This window comes from Mugil cephalus, chromosome 3 (assembly GCF_022458985.1).
Source record: "Mugil cephalus isolate CIBA_MC_2020 chromosome 3, CIBA_Mcephalus_1.1, whole genome shotgun sequence".
NCBI lineage: Eukaryota > Metazoa > Chordata > Actinopteri > Mugiliformes > Mugilidae > Mugil > Mugil cephalus.
In genome coordinates, this window is record NC_061772.1 from 13689186 (window position 1) to 13710223 (window position 21038).

At 42.5% G+C, this 21038-nt stretch overlaps 1 protein-coding gene and 1 non-coding gene across 2 annotated transcripts; one reads left to right on the forward strand and one right to left on the reverse strand.

Moving 5' to 3' along the window:
• Positions 1 to 478: 478 nt before the first annotated feature.
• On the reverse strand, positions 479 to 18174 carry loxl1 (lysyl oxidase-like 1). Its single transcript, XM_047581319.1, has 7 exons — positions 16627 to 18174; positions 12472 to 12580; positions 11141 to 11278; positions 6418 to 6574; positions 5281 to 5376; positions 4765 to 4880; positions 479 to 3336 (listed from the first exon to the last, which is right to left on the reverse strand). The coding sequence occupies exons 1-7, from the start codon at positions 17744 to 17746 to the stop codon at positions 3330 to 3332; spliced, it is 1743 nt and encodes a 580-aa protein (XP_047437275.1). The 5' UTR covers positions 17747 to 18174; the 3' UTR covers positions 479 to 3329.
• On the forward strand, positions 10594 to 10665 carry trnat-ugu. Its single transcript has one exon. It is a non-coding gene; the product is annotated as a tRNA-Thr (tRNA).
• Positions 18175 to 21038: the final 2864 nt, after the last annotated feature.

The following is a 21038-nucleotide window of genomic DNA, read 5'->3' on the forward strand; positions in this document are numbered from 1 at the left end:
GGTTATTTTTCTCTGTGTTAACCCTGCAATAGACTTGCGACCTGTCCGGGGTGTAGCCCGCTTCTTGCTCGGTGACGGCTGGGATAGACTCAACCCCACCCCACCCGGGGCCCTAGTGAGAATAAGTGGTGGTAGAAGATGAGATGAGTTGCATTCACTGTTTGCAGGCATCTCATATGCAGTGTGTATTTTTTTCCATATTTTTAAAGGTCAGGTTTGCATCCCTGCCTGAATCATGCATGACAAAATAACACACTGCACCCACGTAAAAATACCTTTCTGCATTAAACATATCACACCTAATCTTATAAGAAGGATAGGGGGGTTCAGTAAGATGTCACACCTGTCGTATGGTATTTCCTTTGGATCACCTCTATATAACGGTATATTCTGTATAAACCAGCAGATGTGTGCTCATATGCAGCACAGTGAGGCACCGCCCTAACAGGATTCATATTCCAGTGTCTGCACACGTATATGTGTGTAAAAGTATTTATTGTAGAAGACGTTGGTTGTGTTCAGTTTTCAAAAATAATACAGCTTTGCATCAAAACATGTCACACGTGGAATATAACTGTCGCTTACCCCTGTCCACTGAATCACATTATTCCATGTGACGCTAGCGTGAACAGTATGGTCAAGAGCACGACTGAATTACATAACTGAGCATTTACAGTACAATATGAAAGACCTGCACAAATACGACCATTACATTGGGTTCTTAAGATTTTGCCTACTGTGAAGTCATCTGCTAAAAAAAATATATAATAATATATATAATTATAAAAAAAAATCTAATTTATAAGGGACACAAACTAATTCTGGCACTTAATTGTCACCAGAACAACGTTAAAAACATTAAATCAACGACGACCCCTCAGATGTTCTATGTTATGAATGCTTATTTGAGCAACTGTTGTGCACTAACCACCTCGTCAACTGCCATTTAGTAATACCCAACTATGTACAGGAGTGGCTATTAAATAATACGAAAACTGAATGAGCTTTAGGCTCATTATTTAAAGGAGCAGTGTGTATAATTTAGTTTCACCTAGTGGTGAGATTGTAGACTGCAACTAACTGACAGCTCCTCCCTCACCTCTCCCTTAAAAAGCAGTAGATAAACCTACAGTGACAACTAACAATGGAGGGGGGGACAACAAAAAAACAAAACACAAAAAAGCACTCCACAGAATAATTATTTGGTTTCACTGCTTTGGGCTACTGAGGAAACAATTTCTTGCACAATGGAGAGTTTTGTGGAATAGAACCAACTAATGAAAACACAAACTTTTTAACTCAAGTGTTTATACACTGAGGATCTTCTGCTTATATCTCCCCAAGAGCTACACACTGTCTCTTTAATGGACTCTAATATTATTTGTCTGTGAATGTTCTCAGTCATCCAGGTCAAGGAATTTCCAAAACACAAAGCAGACACAAAGGCAACTGGACCCTGACAGGGCCCACTGTTCCATGCCTGATTCAAGTGGTTATTAATGGTTAATGGTCACATGTTAATGCTTGTAGTTTAATCTCACTGACGACATCCTCCCAGTTTGCTGCTCACACTCCGGTATAAATGTACTGTAAACAGTTACATACAGAATATTTTGTACTGTCGCTGCTTGACAACAAAAGTGCTCCACTGACAAAACACAAGTTGCCTTTTATTGTAGAGCACACAAGAAATGCAGTGTTTTTGTCACTGAAGTTCATCATCAAAAATACCTCAGGGAAACAAGACAATGGTAATACTGGGCCTTCTTGGAGGGAAGAATTGTTTTAAATAGTGCAGGGAGAAACGGAACCGTGTGGCACGCTGCTCGGTTTAAAAATAAAAATACAGACTGTTTAAGGAAGATGAGTTTGTTTGGCTGCACTGCGAACATATCCACCACTTCTGTTGAGTTTCTGCAAATTAACTGTTCAAGTAACACCTGCTGTCTCCTGGGACTTTAGAGTAAACACACAACAGGTGTCAAATATACATGGACTGAAAGTATATATATATATATGTGGTGGTACAAGACCATAGTAAACTATTGCAGGGATATGTATTGGACACAGCTCACTCAGTTGGAGAGGTAGGTAGAAACAGCTTTCTGGCACTCTAACACTGAGACTTAGCAGTAGTGTTTTCATCCAACAACACAAACTAATTGAATAATTCTGATTATCAAGAAAAAAAAATAAACTCATTGAGTTTCACAATAACAACAACAAGCTAAAATGGATAAACATAGTACAATCAGACGATCAGGTCCAAAAAAACAAAATAATCTCTATCATTAAAGTCATGCATCAGTGGAGTATTTGTATGTACATTCTTTAAAAGGTGAGCCGTCTGACCAGTGTTGGTAGCTGAAGAAGCGATCACGGTGTAAGGCCACAGGTTACGTGCTGCAGGTTTTTTTTTTTTGATTTTTCTTGAAAGCACCTTTTTCTGCCAACCGAGCTTCCTGTTCCTGTTTTATTGAAATAAGAAAGGAATAAGGACACGGTGCCAAATGTGCAAGGATTTAGGGGAGCGCAGCGTCCAGCAGTCAGCAGACAGTCTGACTTTTTGCTGACTTATAATTTGATGTTGACAAATGCAAATATGACCTGCTGTCTCACTCTTGCTGTTAACACAACATTAAACACAACGTGCCCAGAAAGTCACAGTATCCCAGCTTGACCTGCTGAGGCAGTGAAGAGAGGGAGGGAGGGAGAGAGAGAGAGAAAGAGAGAGAGAGAGAGAAAACACATTACAGTTCTTCTGAGTCACTGGGCATCTCTCTCTGTCCCAACACTACATGGATGAATGGCCCTGGGAAGACTGTGTCGCCTAATTTTATTTGTTGGATTGCAGCTGAACCCTGACTCGTCTGGAGCCCCTCATTGCAGCGCAGGCACCATTTCATGCTATTTATAATTCAAAGACAGTGGCTGTGTGTGGCTATAGAGTAAACACCTATTTTGAAAGTCAATGACGAGTCCTAGCATGTAACCGAATCAAACTGGTAGAGCTGCAATATGACAAATGTACTTGGCTGGACAACATCGCGGCGTAGGTTGCAGGGATATATGAGTGATGGTTCATTATTGGGATATTGACATGCGATATACATTATGCAACAGTGTGCAAGTGTGCATGTTTATTTGAGACCTCCACACTCTCTGCGCCACTGGAATCCTCGCTCGTCATGGACCAAGGATCCCAGAAGAGCACGGAGAAATGGAGACAAATAACACCAACAACGAACCGACAACAAATGGATTCCATTCACATTTCAATGGAATAGCGATCAGGGTTCACTCTAATGTGGCAGCCTTCCAGAGACTGATCAAGACCTGTAACACACAACAAACAACACTTCTGTTAGAGGAATTGTGACACTCTTGATTCACTGAAGGGTTTCAATGCAATATAGTTGGGGGGAGAAGTGGAATAACACTTCAGACTTCTGATGAAAACTTCTGGTCTGTAATTTTGACATTTTACCCTTTAAATTATTACTGTTAAACGAATCATTTCACAGACAGCTTCTGAGGTCTTTAGCTTGAGTGTTGGGACTTTTGGATGGATTACACCATCCTAAAGGGTAACTATGCTGCAATGTGCTGCAACATATGGAGCTAGCATTTGCTAGAATTATCCACAACCACTAGGGGCCCGTGGAGGTACTGCGGGGTGGGGTCGCAAAATCTTTGGTTGATTAGACATTTTTATATATATATTTTCAATTTCGCCCCACATGTTTAAATTTCTTTAAATACACATTAACATGAATTCAACATATTTTAGTAAAGGGATAAGGGATAGCTTAGTATTGGATGCAAAATGATAATAATAATGTATATTTATAAATAGCGGTTTAATATAGAATACATAATAATGGGTAAGGGGGTCCCTACTTAATCTCTCCATTAGTTTGAGGTCCTTTGCCTGAAAAACGTTTAAGACCTCTGGCCTAAAGTAAATTGCTGCGAACACTATGTGATTCCAGTGAGTTCAGTTCAATAACACAATGACCCTTTCTTAGTGCTTTGTTTCAGTCAGATGTGACGATTGATTTAAAATCAAAATGTAGAGGATATCTAGCCATAATTGACTGAAAATGTGTTTGAATACAGTGAGATGCCAAAGAAAGATTTAACTACCATGGTGTGGCTCTTAGCGCCCGACTCCACCATGTGGTCCTTTTCAAATCATCAGTGCTTCAAAAACCAAACTCTTTTATCCAGCTTTCTGTGCTTGGCAAACATATTTTTAAATGTTTGTTTCACAGCACCAGTGAAACTGAGGGCGGCCAGCCAGACCACTTGAACCTCTTTATATGAAGTCTTTTGAAGAGGATATGACAGTAATTGTGAGTGCAATGATACACTTCCTAATAGCACTATTAGCACGTTCAACAGCCCTACATCTCCCTTTGAGGGAAAATATCAAAGTTTCAGAGGCTGTTAATCTTAACGGGAGAATGAGAGCATAATTCATTATATCAGGAAATATTTCATCCAGGAACCCATTAAGTCCACTAAGCACTTCAAAACACTGCAAGGCTCTTCACATAACTGTGTTTAGCTGCCAACTCATGGTGTGGTTTAGTAGTAGTGAAAAAGTGACAAAAACACTGATTTACTGTTTCTCTCTGTTTCCACTCTGCAAAAACAGTTGCAGAACCTTCAAACATTAAAAACGCAATGAACAACCAGCCAGTCGATTCCAAAAAATGATCTACTGTGTGATTAAAAAGCAAACAAACAAAATGTACTTACTGTGCTATCTTGCAGTTTGTTGTTGTGACAAACCGTCCCGTGTAGTGAATGTTACACCTAACCACGTTATTGGTGAAGTCCGACTCCATCACCAAGAACTTGGGATTAACTTGGAGCTGCAGACGAAACACAGAGGGAGGGGACGTTACAATTCACCACAGTCACGATCTCAAACAAACATGCATGACATCTAACGGAAGTGGCACTGCATCAAAAGAAAATGCATTCAGGACGTGGACCTCGGAGCACGTATAGATCTGTTTCTGTGGACACCCTGCAGCTATATTGACCAAATAAAATATGCATGGAAACAGACAATATGATGGATGGGAATCCAGTGGCACCAAGCCACGAAGCACTGCAAACCTTAAAAACTCCAGATAACAAGAAACCTAAAAACTTAATGACCTGGATCAATTTCTTTCGGCGGCCTCGGCGCTTCCCTCACTCCATAAAGTCTGACCTCGCCGTGTCCTGCAAACTTGTCATGTGCATGCACATCCAAATCTCACTTACCTTTAATATGTAGTTTCCAGGCTGAATGTCTGTGATATCGATCCACTGGCAGTCTATATCGGCGTTGTATGTATCGTAGCAGCTGGGGCTCAGACCCTGCAGAAACAGAGGAGGGGGTTGTAAAAGTAGATAATAGTAAACATAAACAGGTCAATGAATCAAGTAAGCCGTTGAGTAAGAAATTATTATTGCAGTTTTTATCTGACTTCTCCCATCTGTCCACAGATACAATGCTGCCGACTGCATGTTTGCACTAGTCTGTCGCAACATACTGTAACTACATAACTAGCATGCTGCCTTCTAATGGGACGTGTGAGATCATGGTTACGACACGGGAGGTAAGGTGCACAACATAATTGGCGTTTAAATGGTGACATCTGTAAGTTGTGAGAGCACCACTGCTAGGCAACTGTTGCCGTCCTGTTGCCTGGCAATTAACCAGGCTGAGGACCGGGGGACTTAATCTAGCAAATGCAAAGACATAAAGAAAGGATGAAGTTGTTGGACGTATGATAATTTTTTAATTATAGAATTAAGAGGAAATCACCATCCAACTAAATTACGTTGGACAACATCACACACATTCTCCAGGCCGATGGTTCGAAAGACGGAAAAACGTAGCCGCCACCACAGAAGCCGTCTTTGCAAAATTGTAAAACCCCTCTCTGAGCAGAGGAGGTGGACTGAGACACTACTTATCAGCGACTTATCTTAACATTTGTCCTCAGGAAGTTTCACCTCGATTTAAAGTCTGGAGATAGAGCACCGCTAAATGTGAAAAAAACGGCACCGAGGTTAATCTGAGCAACTTCCTCTAATTGCAGGGGAGCATTGGGCCATTAACACATTAAAGCCACGTGAGTTTCAAGTAGGCACCACCCTTAGATGTTCCAGATAAAAACACAAACTCCCAATCAGTCATTTTGAACTGCAGAAGCCACTTTTAAAAACGATTCCTAAAAATATCTAAAAACATGCCACAACTGAGAAATTCGGACTCTGCCAACTATTTTCACTTAAGAAGTTGTGAATACCAGATGAGGGGGCCATTCATGTGAATTTTTCTCATGAACGCAGTACACAGGACCCCACCGGAAGGCAGCTTACCTCCACTTGTGTGTTTGTTTGCTGTTTTACCTGAGTGTGAGAGGTGCAGGCATAACGCTTCAAATGCCCAAAGTCACAGGTGGTGTCCTCCAGACAGAAGCTAGCCTTGTGTCCCTCAGCCACTTTACGGCCAGTGCTGACCTCGAGTAAATCATAATGACTGAACTCATCCATGCTGTGGTAGTGCCTGTCGGAAAAAAAACAAAAACAAACAAACAAAAAAAAGCAAAGGGAAGCAGCGTCTTAGATGAGGTGGGCAATCAAAGAGTTTATTTTAGTACTATGTTACTACACAAAAATATTGAAGCAGAAATGATGGCGTCTTTATTAAGGTTATTAAAATGCTATTGTAATTACATAGCCACTAAAATGTAAGGGCAACTCCTGAGTCTGAAAGTAGATTTATATACTGTATGTTCATCCTGTTGACCTCAGCTGTTAACATTTTTGTAAGTGACGTTGCACCTTGACTGAACACATCATAAATCATCAATGGATAATAGGTACTAATTAATGGCAACAATAAAGCGTTGCTGAGGCAAAGCATTAACACCCTAATGATGTATGAATGTTGTTAATTAGCTCGTGCCAATCGGCAAGATCAGAGGTGTTGCGCGCATGAGAGCTGTTGTGCAGGCATTCGCGCGTGTGAAAATGCGGTTATTTTCAAGCTCGCGCGCACACATCTGAGTGTGTATATCGCAGCACGAGTACATTTGTGCACTTGTTGCTGGGCACTCATGTGTGTGTGTGTGTGTGTTTGCACAGCTTTAGCAGCTTAGAAAAGCCTGGATGCACATGGCTGCTGATCATTTCAAGTGAACCAGGATATGAACTGAATGACCCTCTCAGTCAGTGAGCTGGTCCATTTGAAATCATCTGCAATATTAACTGCTGTATGGTTTGGTCCTCTACCAAAAATGAAAGTGACCCGGGACGCTATGCACTTCCACAAGACTGCTGCGCACGGAATTCTGGCAAGTGCATGTTTGCATAGCGAGAGATGAGAATCTAATTTCACAATAAAAAGAAAAGCTAAACTTTGGGTTACTGTTTATATCAGGTTACATTTTCATATTTTATCATTTCTTTTGTTTTCCCACATTCTCAATAGGTAACACGTTTTCCTGTACCCGAGCGTGACAGACTAGGCCAGTTTTCAAGAACAAAGACCATGTTTGCTCTATAGCACAAGTCTTAGTTGTGTATTCTATGGGTACAATAGTACAAGGCTTGTTCCACTGTATCATCAAAAAGATGAGAGGGCTAATCACCTGGATGTTGAAGCCCCAACAACGTCAGGGTGATGTTTGAGAAACATAGCCAGGACAACAGCTACATTACATTTTAGTGTGGAATCAGGAGTTGCTCAGTTCCTGAAGTTGATTTTGTTAATACAAAGTGGCTGCTGTCAGAGAAGTGAGATGTTTAGATTCCGCCATCAGCCTTGTTGTTAAAGATACTGACTGTAAAATGACTTCAAAAAGACCCAACATTAGCAGCAGTTAAGACATTTTGCAAAGATTATTTTCTCTGTATCAGTTGAAACACGCCCTATAGTAAAATCCAAATGGCATCTGGCCAGACTCATATTCTGATTAGAAAAATTATGTATATTATTAGTGTTATTAATATTATGTCTATTATTTAATTCAAATGTTGTTTTCAAAAGGGAAACTGAGCATAAAGGAGTGACTACAATGTGGCAACATACTGGCATTTTGTACTAAAGGACGTAAACAGTTCCTCAGGTAGAGGCTGTAATGATTTATTTATTTTTTTATTTTTCATTTGTCCAATTCTCCTTTTGCTCTATGCTTTAGTGACTTTGACTTGTAGTGGTTGAGGTAAGCTCTGGATCTGTTACAGTCAGACAAAGTCAGCCTATATAAATATTGTCCTTTTGCCTTACTTCATGGCCCGTGTTTCAACACGGCAACAGCTTTTACTGGAACAGTCATTAAAGACTGAAGGATGACTTGGAAGGAAAAGTGGGTACTTTCCACTGATGGAGCAAGTGCCCATTCAAGGAATCATTTGTTCCATATGAGAGGCAACCAATTACGAGCTGTTCCCAGGTAGACCTGTCTGTTGTTATCTGAGGCCAAACAATATCTTCATTGTGACCCTGGGTGCTAATCTCTGTCTTTCCCCGTTGACATGCGAATGTTCATGTCTGTGTCCGTTCACAGGCTTATTTTATGAGGGAATATGGGTACGCATGTTGCAATGCATGTCTGAGTGCATTTAGTCAGAACTCGAGGGCCTCGAAAGCTGAATCGCAGTCTTTGTTTGTGTTCCCGCAACTGGCACTCATTTCTGTGGCAGTCTTGAGATGATTATCTACAGTAGAAGTGCGTATGTGTGTGTGTGTGTGTGAGACAAAATGAAAGAGTGCAGGAAACAGAGGAGAAAAAAAAAAGACTGAGAGCGGGAGACGGCGAGCGGCGAGGTGCCTGGGAGGGTCCCCTGCCTCCTTGGATTCCTGGATCTCCGCACCGACTATGTCAACTATAGAGAATGTAATGTTGGAAGGACACATAGGGGGTTTAACAAGAATAGCTAGCTTGTAATCGTAATGTACATTCCAATCCTTCTTCATAGTTGTGAGTCATTTTCCACATGTGTTGCAACAAACGAGACTCTGAGCGTTGCTTAGATCACAGTGTTGGTTATAAAACACTGGGAGCTACAGTAGGTTCTTTGAGGGGTATTCGGCAGCGGCCCGACGTCTGCCTTCCAAAATGTGCAACCAGGATGTGAAGACACATGTTCAACCACCTGCACAAATAGCTAAGCCTGAACCCTGAGCACAAAGGTCACATAGTTTAAAAAAGTTGTAGCATATGGGAGAAAGATAAATAAAGCCTGCTTAATGGCTTCTTATGGATCCCACACTGGAAAAAAAAAATCCAACATTTTGTTATACATGTAATGTACAGTGCCCAGGATGACGCTGTTCCCTTCTCTTTTTTTGATACTCGGGAACGAAAGATAGGAGCGAATGCAATAAAAAGCACAACTGTCAAATACACAACGTATGTGACAAAAATGTAGGGCAGGGAAGTTTATTGTCAGAATCTGGGCTAGAGCTTTTCTTCCCCTAAAGAGATTTTTTTTTTTTTTTAAACCAAACACTCTGCCCCAGTAACCCATATCCATGCCTTCATACTTTAGCGACTGTGTGATCCGGAGTCACAGATTGACGGAAAAAATGGATTGATTTGTCATTCTGATCACACAGCCAGTGGAATGATTGCCTTGGCTTTCTGCCTCCTGGGAACCACTGTGTAAATGTAGACTGATGTCAGGCAGCAACAACACTGCCAATCTCCTAACGGCCAGTCAACATTCCTCCAAGATGAGAACAGCGAAGGAGAGCCGGGATCTAGCGTCAGAGGGCTGATGTACGGAAATGGAGGTACAAGCTGACTAAATGAAATATAAAGTCACTGAGCAACAGTAAAGGACTCAGTATAACGTCATTGTCACTTTAGATATTTCGAGTAGGCCTCAAATAGCTTGTCAAAGGAAACTTAAAAAAAGATGGCTAAACTGACCGCACCAACGAAGTTAAATCAAATTATTTTTGATGTAATTTTAATTTTGAACTTACTGTGCCGTTAAGTTAGATCTCCCCCCTCCATCTCCTATCTCCACCATGACCCTTCCCAGCCTGTGACAGTCCCTCTCTTTGGTTTTATCAGTTCAAAAGCATAATAAATTGGTCCTAGAGCTTGCTCGACATGTCTTTCAATTTAATCTCAATCCGTTTAAAAAGTGTTTCTTGATGGCAGTTCAGAAATAGATGACATTAGGGAATTAGGCCACACCCCCATTTGGGTGAAAAGAAACCATTAGCTAACGTTAGCACCGCACACGTACACATATCGACTATCAAGGTCCCACGGCTTTCCATCTTTGTCCACCTGTTTTATGACCTGAAGCCATACATTTATTCGGTTTTTGTCCCTCTCTCTTGAGGGGAGCAGAGAAAATCTCTTAAATGGTTTGAAGAACAATACACAACACAGCAACTTCTCCTTTGTTTTCACCCATATAAGGACGTGGCCTTTTCAGTAAACTGGGGTTACTCTCTTCCATGCTTAATCAGTCAGGGTGTTTCTGTAGGGTAGTGGTCATCACATTTGCCTAACACGTTAAAGGTCCCTGGTTTGAGACTGGGTGGAATCACATTTTTTTTTAGGCGTGGTGGCCAAGTGGTAAGGCGTTGGCCTTGTAAACCAAAGATCATGGGTTCAGTCTCCATCCATGCCTACAAAGCCTTAAGTAATTTTCCCCTGGGATCAATAAAGTAATTCTGATTCTGAACTGTCTTAAGTAGCCCAAGCAACCAACCCTGTGACTTCAATCCAAAATGGCGGGATGCTCACTAACTAGCTAATTTAAAGTTCTGACAAATTAACTTCATACACTTTTGCTTTTAACAACATTTTAATATTAAATTTCACTTCTAAGTGTTGGATATACACTACAGTCCTACAGTCAGATGTTTGTGAATACATTTGTCATGAGGAAGTATTTGGTTTTGGCCAACATGTGTTTTGTGAGGTCTCTGAGGACTTTGACCTTTAACCACCAATTTCTAGTTCAAAACTGTACTTACACACAACCCGAGAATAGCCCTCCCAGGATATAATCATGAAGACATTCAGAGACATGTTTGATAACAGCTGATACTGAAACATGTGGAACACAATTATCTAGCTGGGTGGTATGTATTAGGACTTACTGATGACAGCTGTGCCATTCCCAGGTATGACGTGGCCTATTAGGCATGAAGTCGGCTGTGCCCTTGTTCTTCACTCGCTGTGGGAATCGCAGCAGGACCCTTACATCATAGTCACTGGTCTCAGAGCTATAGGCAGTGCTGAATGGAAGACACGTGCATACATGAAGACAAAGACAGATAGGGAAAACTGGCCATGTGTCTGAAAAAAAGAACGTCGGCATGTCTGGTTCTCATAAAACAAGAGAGGAGGGAAAAAAACTGGAATGCTTTGAGGCAGAAGCATATCTACTAAATAATTCATTGTAGAGATTACAACTATCTCTCCAAACACACAGCTTCGACACGAGAAAAGGGAACAGAGCGAGGTGTACAGTCTGTTGCCCAATTCCCTCTTTTCTGTGTGTGTGTGTGTGCGTGCGTGCGTGGAAAAGTGGGCATAACCTCGAGTTCACAATACCACTGAAGATCTAAGTCATTCATCTTGTGACTGTTGTTGACATTGGAGTGTATGGCAAATTACAACAGCCCATCTGTCGGTGATTGCTGCAAACTCAGGCAGGATATGAAAGGGCTTTGAGGGATGGATGTGCTTGTGATGAGATGAGGGCAAATAGAGCAGCCACAGGGACATCACACTTCCATCATTTCAATGGTGTCCTTAGTACAGAGGCAGTCAAAGGGCCCAGGCCTGGGGCTCAGGGGATGCTTTCCCGCCAATACAGAGAAATGAAACTAAGGACAGCCTGTATCCCTGAAGGTGACCAGGATTTAGTTCGCTCCAGTCGTGCTGTTACTCAGCTTTTTCCATTATTGCTTTCAGATGTTATTGTACAGAACGGACATAAAGGCGAACATCGGATGGTGGATGGTTGACTTGCTGCTTAATGCCGGACAACATTCAGACAAGGGACACGGTTTGTTGTCTCCATTTACTTTGTTGGTGTCCTTGTGGCAGAAAAACGTCTAAACGAGAAGTTGTCACCGACAGAGACATGGTCAGTTCACTTGTTATGACTGATTCATGCATGTTGTTTTATGTCTTGTAGAAGTTGTGTGCCATTTGTTTAGAACAGTGTTTACATTTCATCTTTCTTTTTACTGAGAAGGAATTGGGCTTGTGTACTCGTTTGCAACATGCTTGCAAACTGCCCCTCGGGGACAACTAGAGTATTTTCAATTGAATTGAATATGAAAAAGAAAAACAAAAAAGAAGAAGAATCCAGAGGGGCATGAGTGTTTTTGATCTAGTATCAGAAAGAAGACAATGAAACGGTAAAGAATGTATGAATGAATTAATAAACAAGCAAAGGACTTAAAGAATTGGGTATTACCTTGATAGACATTTTTCCTCGGCGGCACACCGCAGAGAGTACATGTGGGCTCTCTGGATGTATGTGGAAGCCTGGACGTAGTTGGGATCAGGAACCAGGTCAGGCAAACCTGAAATGATAGACATGACATTCATCCTGCATTGTCATTCGTGCCCTTACTGAACATCACACAACCCAGCTAAAAGAAGCAATTTACTCACAAGTCTGCTCCAGGTATTAAGACTAAAAAGGAGCCATTCATACATGAACAATGTCACTTTGTGTATGTCATTTACAGCAGAGTAATCCAAATGTCAACACTGCCCCAGTGCTTGTTTTTATCAAGTAAATATGGGGATGTTGATTGAGGATACAATGGGCAACAATTCAGCAACATGTCGCGCAGTTAAAGACTGGGCTGGGTCACACTGAAAAGACTTTCCGGATTATTATCGGAGATTTCTAATGAGACACTCCGTGGGCCTGTCAGACAGGGGTGAGTGCGGGGCACAGGGCTGACATTTGGATCTCTTATTTGCAAAACCCCCGAAAAGTACGTATAATTACACTTTCAGTACACTGACTTTTAGTGTCACTTACATTTGGCTCCGTACTAAATGCTCCTTATTTACAGGAGGGGGAATTATCCCAGTAATTGCTCGCGTTCTTGGCTAATGTGATGTGATCTTCCATCACACAAATCTTAACATGAATGTGTCACATCAGCTTAACGTTCAGCGCAGGAACAGTGCTAGTCACATATGCACCGGACAAAGCTAAATTTGGAAATATTTCTGCATAACACAAGAGCTCGCTGTAATGCAGCCCGCGCCTCAGTACTTTGGTTTCTGCGAGCAAGAGCCAGAGATGAAGAGATGTAGAAAGACAAAGGCAAACAGAGATACAGCGAGAGAGAGCGAGACAGAGACGCGGAGAGGAAGAATGTGTGTGCCAGGGCAAAACGACAGTGACCTTACATCACTGCTGTTTTTAAAGAGGGCCATTGACCACGTCTGTCAGAAAAACGCTAAGAAACACGTTAAAAAAAAAAAAAAAAAAAAAAAAAAAACAGAAAAGAAGGGAAATGAAAAGCAGGTCTTACGTATCAGAGTAAATGACTGTTCGTCTGTCTCTTTCCCAGAAAAGGCCATGCCAGCAAGGGTCTCTGGCTTATCACCTCTCCCTGCTCGGCTCACAAAGGCCAGACACACTTAACTTGTTCAGTCAAAAGAAAGCCAAATTATCTGAACTCTAAGTCTGGTAGTTTGAACAAAATTACAAAAAAAACACAACCCCAACAACCTGTAATTCATGCCGCGGGTCGCTCTAAAAACATGGAAGACAGAACAATTGGAAAAAAAAAAAACTGGAGTCTTCTGATTTTGGACTCATGTGATGCCATATAATTACAGCCTGTTTACAGAAACTAGATTTTTCCATTTTATATTTTCTTGAAGTTTAACATACAGGTGAGTCATGTTTAAATTTGGAGACACTGTGTAAACATCCCATCCAACATCTCTGTGTCTCTCTGAGGCAGACATACAGGACACGGGGGAGCTTCCTGGGCCAGACCGTGTAAACACTGTTTTCCAACAGCACTCCCAACCCCAATTTTTTTTCTCTCGCCCCTCTCCCCAGGAAGGCTTTGTTCTCTGCCCTCTAATCTTTTGAAATGTGAAAGTGGGTCTCTTTCTGAGGGATAAAGTGTATTGAGAAGCCAAAGCTGATCGGCTCTCAACAGCATGTGACAAAGCCACGCATTACACTGTAAGTGGGGCACGGAGAAAAGAAACTGAATCTTGCCAGGCTTTTGAACACCATCTAGTATAGCAAAATAAAACATGTGAGGGTCCATGGGCAGCAGACAGATTTAAATATTTGAAATTCGACAAGCCTCCTTTTAATACCAACGTTTAACTCTGCAGATGCTTTAATATTTACAGCTTCCTTTGACAGCTCATTTATACTTCCTTCCTCTTCCTCTCGCGAAAAATAATCTGGCCTCGCATCTGTTTTTATGATCTGTTATGAAACTATTTTAGATTTTGTGGCCTCCTGATCCAGGGTTTTTTTTTCTGCTTTTGAAAAGTGAGGTCCTGAAATCTATTCTTTTTTTAATGTGAATATGGTCTGGCAAAACAAATGACTAACACAACATGACTGCTACCTTAATGAATAGTACAAATTATGTCGTAAGTTTTCTCACCTATGCGAGAATGTGAGAAAAGTGATTGTGCTGCTCGGTCACACTTCATCAAAGGTAATTGAGAATTCACGAAACCCCTGCAAAGGTGTGGCTTTCAAAACCAGAAGGCACTCAAAGGCACACAGTCCAAATCAGATTCCTTCCTGCATGCCGCTAACACAGAGTAATCTGCCCTGGGGAATCAATGTGGTACATCCCTTTCAATCGTTTAGCAAACCAGACTCATGTGCTGTGCAGAGTCCGTTCTTTGCCAGTTTGCCTTGTAAAGCAATGTAAAGAACAGTAGAGATTTAAGGCCCATCACCAGCTCCAGCGCAATGCAATCTGTTTTATCACCTCACATACAGTACGATAATTGCAGATATCAGAACATTCACTTCGGTTGGTAATGATAATGCCCTCCATCTTGTCCGCACAAAATAAAACAGCCATAGCTCTGTTTGTGCTTAGATTTACATTTATGCACTATGATAAACTGAATGCGTATTATTCAATGAGAGTCCTGGCCATTGAAATAAATAATTCACTTGAAATATCACAGTGCTTTCTGCATGTTTCTGCTTTTCTGGATTTAAAAAGAAATACACACTGTCGTCTTTTAACAACATTTTAAATACACTGCATATATCACAACCGCTAATAGGACACCATTACGGCTTAATGTCTGGATGTGAAGCGGCGCTATGAAAGTGTCAGCTTTTCAACAGCTCCCAATGGCTGAATCTTTATCACAATGATTTGCTGAGAGCACTAAGGCATCTGCACACATGTTGGCTTTTTGTGCAGCAGAAACGGCTCCGAGCTTTTCCAAGAGTGCCTAATGAATGATCATTGCGGCACACGGTGCACTAGAGAGACTGCCGCACAGCAAGGCAAATAATTGAGTAAAACTAAACGACAAACCTGCATTAAGAGTTTAAGCATCTCGGTGGAGGTCTCCTCGTACTTTCAGCTCACACAAGACACAGCCTCAGGGACTCATAACATGGACACACATGTCGTTTGCATTGAGGCACAAAACCTCACTCATTAACAGGAATCTCAAGAGAATCTTCTTCCACCGAGCACGGCTATGGCTTATTAAAATAAAGGTGATCAATTGCTAACAGATTCAAAGAGAGCGCCTGCTTTGCCCAGTCAACAGTTTTCAAACTGTGTGCTCGCATTCTTTGACACTCATTCTTCCCCCAAGAACCGACTAAATATTTATTTGATTTCCTGTTCTTGAAGCGATGGACCCCATGTGTAACAGGGACTTTCCACGCTATCCCTCCCCTTCAGTGAGTTTCTGCCATCAAGACCAGGAGTTAGCCACCAAACACCCTGTCACCATCCCCACTATGAGGTCACTACCACCATTACCAATCTCCACGCGCCCCATGAACCAGTCTATTTGTTTTTTTTTTGTTTTTGTTTTTTTATTTTTTTTGTAGCACAGCACACACTCCTCGCACAAAAACACAGTGTTTCTTGTGTCGGCTCTCTGAGCATTGGCAGGGTCTGATCAACACCTGGTTTCAATAACCATACAAGTGGGATGAGATGAACCCTGCGTCCACTGAAAGAGAGGCTGAATTTTAAACAGCTGTTCCATTTTCGATTACCTCAGGTTTCTCTTGAAGATGACAAAGGAATATTGGAAAAACATGACTGTGTGCTTGAAGTTGTGCTGGGCCTTCTGCTCCCCGGGGTTTTTGCATATTTCACATTCATGTGTGCAAATACCACAGATCAGATAGAAAACTTTTCATTTTTGCCCTCGGAAACATAAGTAGAATGAATGCCTCAAGTGAACACATGAACCGTTTCTTACTGAAAACGTTGAATATTTTAAGTGCTTCAAGATTTCCTTGGAAACTAAGCTCTAAATTTACATCTGCTACAAGTTCTGCGCAAACGTCCTGAAAAGAATATCTGAAAAAAGTTACACCGTTAGTTCACAAACAGCCAAATAAACCTTACTGTACCTCTTTGTTCTGGTCGAAACACGCTCCCAACATTTATACTGGGGCTCTCAATGGCAGAGTTTGGATTATTTCTGCCTGAAGGAAAGGGCTGCAAGAAGGGAGGCTGAGGTCTTCCAAATGGAGGAAACTGTTCATACTGAGGGCTCCTGACTGGTGTTTGACTGGCAGGTCCAGGCCTGCTGACTATTACAGGGGAGGCCTGGTTGGCATCAGGGACAGGGACAGCGGGGACAGGTACAGCAGGGGCAGATTCTTCGTTGAAGAGACTGTGGGTGTATCTGTGGTCCAGACCATCTCTGAATGGCGGCTGGACAGCACGTGCGGCAGGCACCACGGGATTCGCCCCGTACCCATAAGCCTGGTAGTAGCGGTAGCTTTCGTCAGTGAAGTCAGAAGGAGAGCCTGGGAGGACTGGGCCCACACCTGCTGCATATCCACCTCCCGCATACACCCCTCCTGCACCATACCCACCGCCGCCGCCGCCACCACCACCATACCCTCCGCCAATGGGCTGGAACGGCGGCTCATAGCTCCTGACGGGTCCTTCCCCGAAACTCGGGTCGTAAGGCAGGACGGGAGGCTGCTGGGGAAACGGATACTGCGGGTAGGCTTGTACGCTGTACGAAGACGATGAGAAGGATGAGGATGATGATGAAGAACCTGTGGCTGGCCGGAAGCGACTGCTAGAGGATCCCTGGAACTGGCTGGTACCCGTGCTGCCCGTGGTTTGCCTCCAGTTATCAGGCACTTGTCCAAAACCGAAAGGATGCCTTGCCTGCCCGCGGACAGTTTCAGACGATCCCCTTGAAGGAGCCTGTCTTCGGACATTGCCTTCCTGAGGTCTTCGCGGGAAGCGCGGACGAGCGTCCGCCACCACCACCCGGGAAACTCTGTCCTGAGTTTCTGCCCCAGCAGGAATGTATTCAGCACCACTGTTCAGCAGGCTAAACAACCGGCCATTGTTCTCCCACTGGATAACCTGTCTCCAAGGGGTGGCAGAGCCGTCCTGCCCCTGATTCTGACTGTGGCTTTGGCTCTGCCCTTGCGTCTGTGTGGCATGCTGAGCCTGCCCGGTGCGCACCAGGGTGAATACCAAGCATGTTACAAAAACAGGCAACATTCTGTCTCTAAAGACGCTCACCACAAAGGAAAAGAAACCCCTCCAGTCCACAAGCAGGTCAAACTCAAACCACCTGTAGCTCCGTCAATAAAACATGTGTATCCTCTTCCCGTGGGTACAGCCTTGTGTTGAGTCAGATGCCGGGCTGAAAAGTAAGCCTGTGGTTGAGTGCATCTGCAGCTCTTCACCAGCACCAGTAGAGGAGACTGAATGTGCATTCAAGAGCAATCACACCCAGGAGAGAGAAAGAGAGAGTGGGCTTCAGAAGACTGGTGGTGTTACCGTCTGAGAATATGAAAATATGTCCTGACTTCTTGTCGGTCTGCTGACTTGGCTGCCAGTAAACTCAGCATTGCTCTCTGGAAAGTGTCTGCGCACTGCAAGACTGCAAGCTTCTATTTGCCTGATTGCTTACAATGGGCTGTGAAGAAATCTCTCAAAGTTTTTCCTTTTTTTTTTTTTTTTTTTTTTTTTAAGGAGAGGTCCCACACGGCCCTAGTGCTAGTGATGTTTCCTGGCCTGCAGCAGCCAGGGCTCCATGAGGCTTCCAGAATCAACATTACCATCTACAAAGGCATTCAAACTGTAACACACCTCTCACGCCTCGAATTCTTTTCTCATCTTGTACAAGCACAGATAGCGACAATGTGACCTTGGCTTTTTCCAGCCATTTCAAAGGTTTGTTATGTCGTCGCTTTGCCTTTAAAACTTTTCAAATCACAACAAACATGTGCAACTGGCAAGTGACCTAATTGCTAACAGGAGCATTTTGTCATAGATAAACACTGATGCAATCCACACAATAAACAAGACCGTTTTTAACTGGATCCTATGTTAAAACAAAGCCCTGCTGGTGCCGAATGTCATTTAGAGTGGCATTTGAATAAACAGTGAACACAATCAGGATGTTCAGGAGGATTACTGTCTTGTAATATATAATGTGACCTAATATGAATGAAATAATGTCTCCACTTCAACACAGTTCTCTCTTTATGCGGTGGATATGTTGGGAAATGTGTACCCCGCCCTTAGAAATATCAAACAGAGGTCACTTAGGACACTGTTCAAACCCTCCTCCCACCAAACACATACACACAAATATCCCTTTCCACCCCTCATTCCCCCTGGTACTTGTAGCGCTCTGAATGCACAAAAGACATGCATAGTGTGCGCTTGCTGAGTTCACTGACAAGACACGGTCGCGCACTGTTCTTCAAAACACTTTTTGCAATCCGAGACCCTCATTTACACAAATGTTTTTGAGACAGGTCATTAGTAAACACATCCATGTGGGATTTGAAAGTTGCTTGCCTTGGTAGAGTGCATGCAGAACGCATCAGATTTCCCGCTGTTATCAAAGTCAGCAGTTTGTATTTTCCTTGGCACGACTCACAGGGGCAACAGCCACAGTGTGCCACAGCACAAAGAAAGGACATCATTCTTCCAGGGCAACGGGCAACATCCGCTCTCTGGAAAAGGATGTGGAAAAACAATCCAATGGTGATGTCCATATATGTCAAATGTGCAGCATGTAGATGTACAGTCACTTCATCATGACCATTTTGGCCAAACAGTTGTCCGCGTGGATCTGTGTAAAAGTTGTTTTTAACAAATGGGCCCCACTCATTCAGATGTGAGATAAAACCTCCATTCTGTCTTATTACTGGATCAAGATAAGTCTTTCCCAGAGGTCAACAAGATTAGCAGAATCTGAATTAAAACCAGGACACCGTCATAAGCACTGGTTCCTCTGCTTCATGATGCAGTAAGTTGGTTAACTATATGTTCTTCTGGTTCCTTAGAGTGTGTTCGGATCTTACTTTTTCTGTGACTACTTTATGAGTGAATTTTATCCCAAAGTGGCCCAAAATGTAGAAATTCCTGGTGGACAGCGTCGCTGCCCCACTTTGTCTAGAACTTTTTAAAAGCCTAAATTCTCTTTCTTTTAGCTCATCCGTGTTTTTTAGGCTTGCATTTGTGTTACATGCCCTTAGATGTTCTTTTGGTTATTTTAGGCTTGAGAATTTTTTTTTTTTTTTTGCTTAATTACAGATTGATCTCAGGGGATTTTTCCTCCGAGACAGAAATTGCTGCTTTAAAGAGGCCGGCCAGCAGAGAACCTCAATGCCTTGAAATCGTGTCACCGAAACATTCCACAGAGATTAGTCTAGGTTGTGAGGCAAGGTTGGTTGTTTTTGTGCGACTGCTGTGCGCGTCTGCTCTCGGCTGGAAACACCGTGCACCCTGTGAGGTACAGTGAAAGAAAGCATTGATCTCAGCGACTATGCAGCACAGAGTGAAAGAGCCGGGGAGTAGGCATCCCATTGAGTGCAACCTTTAGCTGCTCACAATCAAAGCTAAGGATGCTCTTATATACCTAAGACTCTTTCCTCTGAGTCAATGTATGTGGATAGTAGACACAAGCTCTTACGTGTGATGTTACAACAACCCAAGCATTGTTTTTCAGTCCAGAAGTCTACTGAAGAAAATGTTGTTTTCTTTTCGTGGGATGTTACCTGAAAAAACTGCTATTATGTTAATCCGGTCAGATACCGCTTGCATCTTTCCTGTCAAAAGAGCGGCATGTCCTCCGCGGAGACAGGTTTTGCGCAGAGCCGATTTAATGCTAATGTTGACAGCTGACAACACACAAGATCACATAAGGAGAGCTCATAATTATTGAAAAAAAAAAAAATAACAGAAAAAAAAACATCTTTCAACTTTGCAGCTGTCAGATGTTGCAAGACTTGCATTTTGCAATACACGTATTTGATCCTTCTTTATTCCTGACGGGAACAGTCTGTTACACAAATAAAAGATAGATGAAAAACGCACAGAATAAAGTTCCATCCGTTGCCAGTGTAGACCGTCTCCTTTTCTTACATATGCCTAATATTCCCTGTACTTCCCCTAAAGTATGCTGTGGGTCTTCAACAGGAGGTCCATGACCCCTAGGGGGTCCGTGGAGGTACTGCAAGGGGGGTTGCAAAATCTTTGGTTGATTAGACATTTTTCATATTTTTTAATTTTCCCCTACAAATTTAAATTTCTCCAAATACACATTAACATAAATCCAACATATTTTAGTAAAGAGATAACTGGAGGCAGAAGATGTGATCTTTCAGTCAGCACTCCACTCATTAGCGATACAGGAGCTTTGTCAACAGTGCACTTTTTCACACAGAGCACCACACTAGCGGGAATGTTTTTTTCTGGTGCAATAAAACGCAATAAGAGACAGTGGCACGCTGCCTTGCTGTTTATGTGCCCTACCGAATTTGCCCCTCTCATT